At 26.0% G+C, this 11201-nt stretch overlaps 3 protein-coding genes across 7 annotated transcripts; 2 read left to right on the forward strand and 1 right to left on the reverse strand.

Moving 5' to 3' along the window:
• Positions 1-541: 541 nt before the first annotated feature.
• On the reverse strand, positions 542-4081 carry LOC127278726 (filamin A-interacting protein 1-like). Its single transcript, XM_051300558.1, has 4 exons — positions 1746-4081; positions 1308-1610; positions 964-1160; positions 542-759 (listed from the first exon to the last, which is right to left on the reverse strand). The coding sequence occupies exons 1-4, from the start codon at positions 3529-3531 to the stop codon at positions 601-603; spliced, it is 2445 nt and encodes an 814-aa protein (XP_051156515.1). The 5' UTR covers positions 3532-4081; the 3' UTR covers positions 542-600.
• A 996-nt stretch (positions 4082-5077) lies between these two features.
• LOC127278727 (uncharacterized) lies at positions 5078-6188 on the forward strand. 4 transcript variants are annotated; one of them, XM_051300559.1, is made up of 4 exons: positions 5078-5225; positions 5314-5532; positions 5638-5834; positions 5983-6188. In XM_051300559.1, the coding sequence occupies exons 1-4, from the start codon at positions 5136-5138 to the stop codon at positions 6026-6028; spliced, it is 552 nt and encodes a 183-aa protein (XP_051156516.1). In that variant the 5' UTR covers positions 5078-5135; the 3' UTR covers positions 6029-6188. The 4 variants fall into 4 exon arrangements, with proteins under 4 accessions (XP_051156516.1, XP_051156517.1, XP_051156519.1 ...); XM_051300560.1 differs by having other exon boundaries at positions 5998-6188; XM_051300562.1 differs by having other exon boundaries at positions 5778-5834; positions 5998-6188.
• Positions 6189-8170: 1982 nt separating this feature from the next.
• On the forward strand, positions 8171-11103 carry LOC127278838 (malonyl-CoA decarboxylase, mitochondrial-like). Of its 2 annotated transcripts, XM_051300762.1 has the most exons (12): positions 8180-8232; positions 8319-8389; positions 8507-8630; positions 8716-8856; positions 8957-9091; positions 9209-9361; positions 9515-9668; positions 9804-9943; positions 10162-10297; positions 10402-10614; positions 10736-10841; positions 10936-11103. In XM_051300762.1, the coding sequence occupies exons 2-12, from the start codon at positions 8361-8363 to the stop codon at positions 11051-11053; spliced, it is 1449 nt and encodes a 482-aa protein (XP_051156719.1). In that variant the 5' UTR covers positions 8180-8232; positions 8319-8360; the 3' UTR covers positions 11054-11103. The 2 variants fall into 2 exon arrangements, with proteins under 2 accessions (XP_051156718.1, XP_051156719.1); XM_051300761.1 differs by having other exon boundaries at positions 8171-8389.
• The last annotated feature ends 98 nt before the right edge of the window (positions 11104-11201 follow it).

Below are 11201 nucleotides of genomic sequence, written 5' to 3' on the forward strand. Positions count from 1 at the left end.
CTATAAAAAACGTAAGTCACGGATAGGATGGGAAGAGATATACACTAAATTCTCATTACTTTCTCTCCTTCTCTCTCGCGCATATATTGAGATTCACCCACGCGGCGTCTGATTTACTTTTATGATCCTAAAACTTACATGAATGCATTTTGAGAAGAAAAAAATTGTCAACTAATAAAAATTTGTAAAATAAACCTCCGAATAAAAAAAAAAAAACTCCGATAGAAAATATTTCTCTAATTTATAACAATTTATTATTAGTTTGATAATTTAATTTTTTTTTTTTTTTTTGTATAAGAAAATACAATCTAAATTTTATAAGATGCTTTTGCAACATTTTCTATATAAAGAAAACTTTTACCTTATATCTTTTTAGAAATTATCGATAAAGACCTGCGATGTGACTTTATTAACGAAAACTCTCTATACACGCTTCTCTGGACATCACAGTAATCTTATCTGTATAATACAATCTAAAAGATGCATCCTGAGATCAAAGGCATACTTTATGACAAAGTCACTTCCCATGGGTCAAACTGAATAACTTTGTTACTGATTTTTTTATTGCTTATTTTTTTTCCCCCACAAATACAGCACACCTTAATAATAATCTTCAAAACTATGACGATTCAAATAACGAGAACTTGTATGATTATTTATTATATTTGTCACTCTTTTCATATCACGGCAAATTGTCTGCAAATCCACATTTACGTAATCTTTTGAAATATTATTTCTTTTTGAATCTCCGTACTCGACCTCAATAAGAAAATAAATTAATTAGTTATTTTCTATAATAATTTCTGCCTTCAAAAGAAAAAAAAAAAAAAAGAAAAAAAAATTCAAATACTATTTCAGTACATAAAAGTCACCAATAGAAAATCAAGTTTCTCAATTTATAAAACTATAGTAAATCAATTTGAGAAAAAGTTTTCATCAAGAAATTCACTTAAAAGAGCTCACCGTGTTTCGTAACGTCAGCTCTTTTCGATCCCCTAGCGAATAGTTTATTTTCTGAAACATTTTTACACTACATTCTTCCTCAGCTTTTTCTTCCGCCAATAATAATTTCATTCTTATTTGACTCAAATAATGTTTTACACGAATATTCCATGCCTCTATTTTTTCAATTTCATCTGTCCATTTTTCAAATAATATCCCTATTTTAAATTCGAGAATTAAATTAAAATTTTAAAAACAAAATAAAAAAAATACTTTTTTTGTTTTGTAAATTTAATTTGCAATCTAAATTTTACGAATAACTAATTTATATACGATGAAAATTATCGTCAGAAATTTTCACATACCACTGTCCCTGCTCATTTGTGTGCATTTCCTGGAATCGAAATCTTCCGAATGTGCCTTGCAATCGGAAACTCTCTTACTCGATTCTGACGACGATTGCTGAATACCTCGAATAAATTCCTCACCTCTCACTGAATTCACTATACTCGACTTTCCAATACAATTCTCAATTTTGTTTAGTTTTATTTTTTTTTTCATTTCCTTTGAGTGCACTTTATTGCTCAACTGCTTTTCCTCTTTTCCACCATTTGACTGACGTGAACTTGAACATGCTTGTGAAATCCAGTAAGCTCCATTTTTATTCTCTGAATCAAACAAAGAATTTTCTGATAACATTTCAAATGTCTCAAAATTTCCTTCATTTTCAATGAAAATTGATTTTAACGGAGATATTTTACTATCTTCAACTAAAATCATTTGATTTTCAATAATATTTTTACCAAAATGAGATTCTTTTCTTGAAATCCAATCAGTATTCATCGATTCATTCGTAGATTTTTTGAAATTTCCATTTTCCGCTTTCAATATTTTTGCTTGGGGAATTATTTTTATTTCCGAATTTAATTCTTTTCTTGATAATTTTTTTTTACGTTTCTTATCAGCAAATTTCATTAATTTTTTCTTTCCTTCGACTATTATGAATTTCTTTTGATAAATTTTTGATTTTAACAATGAATCAATGATCGCTTTAATATCTTTTATATTTATCATTGAATGATTATGTTTTGAAAATTCAGTTTTTGATGTTTCTTCTCGTCTTTCATGATTTTTAGTTTCTTTATGTTTAGAAATAAAATTTTCCTCAAATAATTCTTGAATTGTTGAAGTTTGACTTTCTTGTTTCTCAACGTTGCCTTGATTTTCTAATTGAATTTTCGGCATCGACTCCTGCGAAATCTTGGAAATAAAAACAATTTTCGTTGGGGGATTCGTTTCTTTAATTGTTTTATTAGACCTTTTTAGTATTTGAGTAGTTAGTGAAAATGAATTTCGATCGATCAATGTGGAGCAATTCGTCCTTTTCAGCAACAAAGTTTCACTTAATTGATCCTTTATTTCTTCATCGTTCCTTTTTTCCTCGTCAAGATTTTTATAATCAACATCTAAGAATTTAGGATTCTTTCTTTTAGTCTTTTTTTCCATTTTTAGATTTGTCTTTTCAATTTCGTTGTTTTTAACTTTAACATTTTTTTGAATTTCACTTTTTAGAGAGAATTTATCATTTTCCAATTTTTTTTCCTCATTCTCCTTGATTTTCATAGTTTCTGTATTATTTATCTCATTGTAATTAAATTTTGTTTCAACAATTTGCTTCGTATTCTTAATTTTGATATTTTCACTTTCCAAAATCGATTTCTCCTCTTCTTTTTCTTGTTTAAACTCCTGTTCTGTATTAAAATTTTCCACAACTTTTGGATTTAAATTCACATTAGTAATTCGATTTGTCTTCTTGTCACCAATATAATCCTTTTTTTCCATGTTCATATTTTCAATTTTTTTCTTTCTTACTGGAATTTTTGATCTTCTCTCCATTTTATTTTTATTTCCACTTATTCCTTTTAACTCCTGACAAGAAAATGATGTTCGTTCCGCAGATAAGGATCTGACATTCTTTTCTTTTCTGCAATTTATATTAGACACTTGGTCAATTTCCTTTTTTATCTTTAAATCCTTCTTCTGAGCTTGAATCTTATTTTTTTCTCGTGTCTTCTTTAATCCCTTGGAGACATTTGACAATGCGATTGGAATTCTAGATAAAGATTTATTCATCATAAACTTTCCTTTTTTTCCATCAATATAATTTGGAGCTTTAGTTACTGACTCTAATTTAGCAATTTTAATTGGTTTTTCTTCTACATTCAACGCATTTTGAAGATTTGAATCCGATTTTTGATGATTTAAAACACGTTCCTCTAGATTTAAAATTGGTTCTTCTGAATTTAAAACAGGTTTTTGTTCACTTTCCTTTAAATTCAAAATCGATTCTTGTAGATTTGAATCAAATTCCTTTAGATTTAAAACAGGTTCAATTATCAAACTATCTTCAATTGGCAAAAAGTTTTCAAAATCTACAACTTTTTCTTCATTATCAACAGGAGAATTATTTATTTTCCTCTGATTAAATTTTAAACTAGCGCCAACTAATTTATTCATAATTAAAGAATCATGAAATTTACTTGTGAAAATTTCATCAAATTTAATCATCGGATATATAATATTCCACATTGTATCAATTCCCAGGGAATAAAATTCAAAATAATTTATTTTTTCATTGTTATTATTTAAAGTTTCAATAACGTTATTCGAAACTTCCTTCCATTTTTTCAGATTCTCAAAAGTTGCTGTGATATTTTCATTTATTCCAAAATTTACATTTTTATTGCAATACTCAATGTTCTTTGATGGAAAACTTATTTTTTGTTGAATATCACGATTTGAATGTACAATACGAATAATTTGACAATTCGATAAAGTCACGTATTTTCTTCTCCTTGAGGAAATATCAGATTTGCATCTTGAATTCAAAGACAAAGAAAGGAAATTAGTTTCAAGAGTTTTATTAATACTCTTTAATTGAAGCGGTGATTGAAACTGAACTGTTGAATGAACAATTTTCTCTTCAAATTCTTTTAGAAACTTTTTTTTATAAAGGCGAATCAATATTATTATTAAATTTTCTAAATTGGACAAAGGAGTATATTGACTAATTGTTTCAAGATCAGATTTTAATTTTTCATTTAAATGAAAATCATCTTGAGAAAAGTAATTGTTTTCAATATTTTCTAACTTACATAATACAGATACATCTTTAGTGAGATGAGAAGAATTTTTATCTGAATTATTGTCACTATCATTATTATTAGAATATTTAGAAAGAAAAGTTTTTAGAAACATAAATTTTAATAATTTTACACAATTTTCACGTTCACTTTCCAATATATTTAATACGTCTTGATATTTTTTTATTAAATCAATATTTTCTTTTTCCAAACTTTTTGTTTTATCAACGATTGTCATTATTTCTGAAGACGTGTTTTTCGAAAGATAATCGTTTTGTGTAATACGATATTTTAAGAGAAAGTAAAGTCTTTCTTTTTCATTCTTATAACGTTCATTCTCTTCTTTAAGAATGACATTCTGACAATGCCTTTTGTTTAAACTTCGACTTAAAGCTTCTACTGTGGCAGACAATTTATAATTTTCTCCATATAAGTTCGCGATTTCTATTGAAGCATTTCTTTTTTCCTCCCACCGTTTTTTAGCTGAATTTATTTTTAAAGCGTTTAATTCAGAAATTAAAGTTCTTATCTTTTGATCCTTCTACAATTAAAAAGAAATACCGCTGACATTTATAATTAGAATATTTATTTTTCGAATTAATTAATTTATTTAAATTTATTTCTATTAATTAATTTTATTTCATTTTAATGATTCAATTTAATTTATACGATAAACTTATTTTAATCGTTAACTATTTTTCATTTTGAAAAAAAAATATTTAACTTACATCGGATTTTTTAAAAATATTGTTTTCTTTTTCATTACAATCAGGCTGATTAGGGCCATTATTCATAATTTATCTAAGAATGTAAAAATGTATTTTCCATTTAATTTCTGAGATTTTTTTTTTCTCTAAATTGTACGTTTAACGGAATTTTCACTAAAATTTTTCATTTTTGATATTAATAACCTTTTTGTTTAAGGTTCGAAAACGAATTTTGAAAACAATTTTAAACAATTGAAGAATTAAAAATACGATAGAAATTAACCCTAAATTTTTAAATTCGTACAAAGTCGAAATTTTTTGTAAATAATTTTTTTTTTCAAAAATGGGAGTAAAGGGTAAAGAGAAAAAAAATTTTGATAAATTGACTAAAACCCTTCGACCACAACCTAAATCACGTTTCCTTCCTGGACAGGTAACTTTTTTTTCAATAAAAAGAACCTCTTAAACAACCACTTTCAGAGATATTTATTTTTTTAGCTCATCTAATTTTTATTCATCAGGTTCCAGATTATGTAGAAAAAGATGATTTAAAATTATACACGGAACATCGTGTAAATGTTACGTACGCTAATCCAAAAATTGACAATAAACCACCAAAATTTCCACTCGATATTTATTACAACGAAAAGAAATTATTGGAAATTGCAAAACGATTTAAAAATTTAGACAATGAAAATATGAATCTCATGGAAAAATTAAATATAATTCACCGTTCTAAGGTACTTCCATACTGCTATTCGAAAATTAATTTTTAAATTATGTTTTCTTTCTTCTAATGAAACAAATTTTTTTAATTAATATTACTTTCATTTGAATAATTTTAGCCAAAAGTAGAATGTTGGAATAACACGATTGCAACATACAAAGATAAAATTAAAGAAAGAATTGAAATTAATAAAGATATTTTCTATTATAATAAAAAATTGTTGTACAAAATTGAAAATATAACTTCTGATTATTCTAGAAAAAATCACATGATTGATTGGAAGAAGAATAAAGCTATTATAGAAAAAATGCAAAAGTAAAATTAATTTAAAATTAATTTTTTTTTTTTTTAGAAATTATTTAATTTAATGTATAATCAATAATTAGCCAGGTTGCTTTCAAAAACTGTCATATAATTTCCATAGAATAGGAATTAAAAAACATTCAAATTAATTAGAGCAAAGCTTCTTTTGTTTCAGATACCCTTCGCCATTGACTAATTTTAGATGAATCGCAAACATTTCAATAATCAAAGGACCAATAAAGAATGAAGATCCAACTATTCAAACCAAATATTCCTTTGAAATACAACTTGTAATACAGATAAAGCGAAATGTTGCCAAAATGAACAATTCCCAATTAAATCGAGTGAAATAATAATTTTATTTTATCAAACTAATAATAAATTTTTTCAAATAGAAAATTTTGTTAATAAAATTATTTAAATAAAATTATTTAAAATAAATAATTTGTTAAAATAAAGAAATAACACAGTGACACATAAACAATAGTATTCATCAGCTTCCCTACCTATATATGCATATATTTAATTAAAAAATATATACAATTTTCAATTTTTCGTGATATCAAATTTTCATATCTATTCATGTCACTATGTTATTTAAAACAAAAACAAAAAAAATAAAGACTTACTAATTATAGATTCCTACGAAGTAGAGATATCAAGTCTGCACAGCATCTAATTTTCCTATTTAATTCACACAGCGAACGATTTTCTCAGCATTTCTCAATTCTTCTCAAGTTTAGTATTTTCGAAAACTACCTGAAAAAATTTTAATCAGTAAAAAAAATAAAATAATTTATTTTTCAAAATTTTACTAAATTTCCAAATGAGCAAATATGAAAACAAAAAAATAAAAAAAAATTACAATAAACGACTGAAAATCCACGCCGAGACAAAAAAATAAAAGCAAAAACTTTTATAGAGTTTTATAAGATCGTTAATTTAATAAGATTCGAGTAAAATTTTTTATTTTAATATCATATCTGAAATCCTATTAAAATATAAATTAAATATTTACTAGAGTAATAATTATGGAAGACTTATTAAAAATATTAATTGTATAAAATATATTTATACAATTATTCCACTTCTTAGAACATAACCTCTTTTAACTTACAAGTGTAGTATTTCTTCATTTCGTCCTTTCTTTAGTGAAACAATAGCAATTGTCTATTTCACTAATTTACTGATATAATAATACATAACATCTAAAATATCGCCTATTATATTGTTTGAAATAGACAAAAGTCGGTGTATTGTTTCCAGTAAAACAAACGATTCACAAACGAGAATGCCGTTTGTTGCTTTAATTGCTCATAATTAACGTAAAACTAAAATACTGCAACTCTGCGTATACTTTCACATCATTTCAAAAAAATCAAAACACTACTGCAGTAAAATATTCCCGAAAACTACTAATCATTGCACTAATTTAACCCTTTTTCAACTCCCACCTCCCTCACTCGTGTTATTCACTGCGCATACATTAGCGCCACTTTTTAAAGGTTAGCTGACCCACCACCCCCCCTACACTAAAAATGCAATGTTCTTTATGGATGTACTTAGGGTTATATCACAAAAGGAAAATTCACTTGAACCGAAAGGGCATAATTAACCGGATACATAATTATTATAATCCATGCAATACATAATCGAATTTATTGCTTTTCCACCCCCCCCCCCCAATCCCTTCAAGCATGAAACAATAGCATTAACAAAAACAAATATATTTTCCAAAATAATTACAATAAAAAGTCATTAAATTGTTCATACTAACCATCATCCAATGCTGTATTTTCCCCAATTTGGCGCCAAATCGTGTTTGTCGTGGTCACCTCCAGGAAGCCAAATTTTCGACACAGCAGCCTCCAGCACTGAAAATAAGCAAAGAAATATCGAAAATACAACACAAGAATCAATATTTGACTCAATAAACCAACTTCCGTTTTATTTTTGAGAAAATTTTGTTCTATATTTCTCTCTTTTAGAGCTTTTACTACTTACCCCTCCGCTACCGGATGCATACTGACGCTGCGCGCGTCGCTCTCGGCCCAAGTCCCAGCCATTGGTTTAGCATGGGGACCAATGAACGTGCGCAAATGCAATGAGACCAGGGTTGGGTAGCGAATTCCTCAATTTAATGCTCTTACGTAAACGTAAACTTCGTATTTTACGTATAATGCTATTCAAAAAGTATTTTGTAAACAATTAATAGAATGAAATAGTAAAAACAATAATTGAATAAAAAACAATATTAAACAATTTATTTAAAGAAATAATTTATATTAACATAAGAAGTTTAAAAAAAATTACACCAGCTTGCGGCCATATTGAGAAATGACGTCACGTGTTATTATGTGCAGCTCGACCTTGGCGGTATTAAATTTGTGACAGATGAATAAAACATTTGGTGACAATTTATTTCTGCTATTATAATTATTTATATAGAATTTAATATATTTTTAAAATAGTAATTAACAATTTAATAAAAAATAGATATCAAATACAAAGGAAAAGTAAATATTGATTGAATAAATAATGATGAACATAAAACTTGTTCGTTTAAGGTTAGATTTGTTTTTTTCCATTGTTTACATATTGTTTAATTATTGATAATAATAAATTATTAGTATAAGTAATTATCATTATTATTGTATATCTATATTAATAAAAAAGAAATGAAGTTTGTTAGATAAATCACGAAGAATTATTCCTATAATTAGAAGTTGTTCAAATGTGTCAATCAATGATAAATTAAAAGAAATTATCAATTTTAAAGACACAAACATTAGCAATTGGATAGTAGAGGTTTGTAATTATTTATTTTGTCATAAATTTTATTTAAAAAATGAATGATTTTTTATTTAAAAACTGTTTCTTTTTTTTCTTTCAGCAAAAAATTAAATCTGTATGTTATACATACAGTTTATTTTCAAAATCAGAGAAAGATGAATTTCTCAATACCTTAGCTAGTTCATATGGTGTCGATCATACATTAATTTGTAAAACTGCTGAAAAATTAGCTTCTACTGACGTAATTATCCTATCTTAGTAAAAATAAATAAACATTTATTTCAATAGCAAAAAAATTAAAATACTTTTTAAAAGATTTTATTTTTCTAACAAAATTTTAGACAAAAAATCAACTAATTACAAGGGAACGTGCATTGAGAAATTTATTAACACCTCCTTATCATTGGCTATTTACTCGAATGGGAAGATTAGAAAATGGCATTAAATTTTTGGTTGATTTAAGAACCGATACATTGGTAATTTTATCATTCTTCAATTATTGAAAAATTAATTTTTTAATTTCTAAACATTCTTTATAAACAATATTATATTTAGTAAATTGAATGAGTTATTGTAAATTTTAATTTTTACAGCAATTAATTTCCGAAACAAGAGATTCAAATCAAATTACAATTTTACAAGAGTTTGATATAATATTACGAGATTTATTGCTACTTTGGTTTTCAGTAGGATTTTTACATGTACAACGAATAACATGGCAAAGTCCTTGTGATATTTTACAAAAGGTATCATTGAAATAATTCTTTTTACCATATTTTCAAAATTGTGTCTTCTCATCAATAAGATTTTTTATTCCTTTTTTTTTAAATTTAAAAGAAAAAGTTTTATATTAGATTATAAATTTTTTTCTTTATTTAAACATTTTTGAGTTTTAAAAGATTTCTGAGAACGAAGCTATTCATCCAGTGAGAAATTGGCCTGATCTAAAAAGAAGAGTTGGTCCATATAGAAGATGTTTTGTTTTTACTCATCCTTCGATGCCAAGAGAGCCGCTAGTAGTTTTACATACTGCATTATGTGATATAATTCCAGGTGAAAGTTTAAACAAAAAACTTGTTTAATTTTTTTCTAAACTAAATATATATTAAAATTAAATTACATACAAAATTTACTAAAAAAAAGCCATCTATATTTAAATAATATTTAAAGCTATTCTTTTATTAATAGGTAGCGTAAAAGAAATAGAAATATCAGAAAAACGAATTTTAGGTAAAAATGAAATTTCTCATTCTTTTTTTCAAGAAGACAAAAATAAAATAAAAGCAGCAATATTTTATTCGGTATTTTCTACTCAACGTGGACTACAGGTAATTAAAAAAAAAATACAGTAAAAACTTCAAAGAAAGTTTTTGCTGTATTGTTTTTATTTTTTTTAATACTCTCCCATCAGTAAAAACGAAGCAATCCTTACAATACGAAATCTTTATTTGTTCTTCCTTTTTTTTTACGATCTTTACAATATAACAGAGATATCGTTGCTAAATTCATTGCTAGAACACTAGCTAATTATCGATCATTATCACAGGGTATAGAACTCGGTAACTACTTAATTAAAGAAGTTGCCAAACAAGTAACCAATGAGTTCCCGATGATCGATCAGTTGTCTAGTTTATCGCCAATACCAAATTTCCGACTATGGCTTCTCGAAAAAATAAAGCAAGGTAATTTGTTTTTGTTTTTTTTTTTTTTTAAATAAATTATAAAACTAAATATGAGAAAGAAAAATAATGAAACAACGAAAATTCATGATTTTGTACTTTTACAGATCCTGCTAATATATTTACAACCAGTGAACAAGAAACACTAAAAAATATACTAAAATCTAATGACTTATTTTTGGATTTAAAAAAAATTTTCAACAATTCATTATGGACAAATAAACAAAATTTAGAAGTAGCCTTAAAATTACCACTGATGCGAGCCTGCGCTTGGTATTTGTACAGAGAAAAAAGACGAAACTATGCCTTAAATAACGTCGGTAAATGTTCATCACGTTGACGATAATTGTTTTACAAAAATCTCTTAATGAATTAATAATTCGTTTGTATTTTCTTTCTTTATATTTTTTTATTCTTTTTTTTTTTTTTTTTTGTTCGTAGCAAATTTTCATTTACGTAACGGCGCGGTAATGTGGCGAATAAATTGGATGGCAGATCCCTCACCTCGAGGAACAGCAAATAGTTTTGGATTAATGGTGAATTATAGGTATATATGAAAACTTATTCAACTGAGAGTATTTTTTTTTTTTTGCATACAAAAAAAATGTATTGACACTTAACAATCACTGTAATAATCACAGGTATTTTCTCGAGGAAACAGAATCAAACAGTCGCAATTATATAGAAAACAAATTCATAAAAGCATCAAATAGTGTAATAAATCTAGCTCAGGATGCAGAGAAGCTACTTCTAATATAAAGAACAACAAAAAGAAAAGAAAAAATACTTTTTCGAGATGAACAAAGTATATAAAACAAAAAAATTGAAAAAAATATGAAGAAACCCAAAAAAAGTAGGGGGGGAGAGACAAAAAAAGGAAATTTCGAAGACTCCGATATCACCTACG

This window comes from Leptopilina boulardi, unplaced genomic scaffold (assembly GCF_019393585.1).
Source record: "Leptopilina boulardi isolate dan_hultmark-lab unplaced genomic scaffold, ZJU_Lbou_2.1 LbouV2_211, whole genome shotgun sequence".
Lineage (NCBI taxonomy): Eukaryota > Metazoa > Arthropoda > Insecta > Hymenoptera > Figitidae > Leptopilina > Leptopilina boulardi.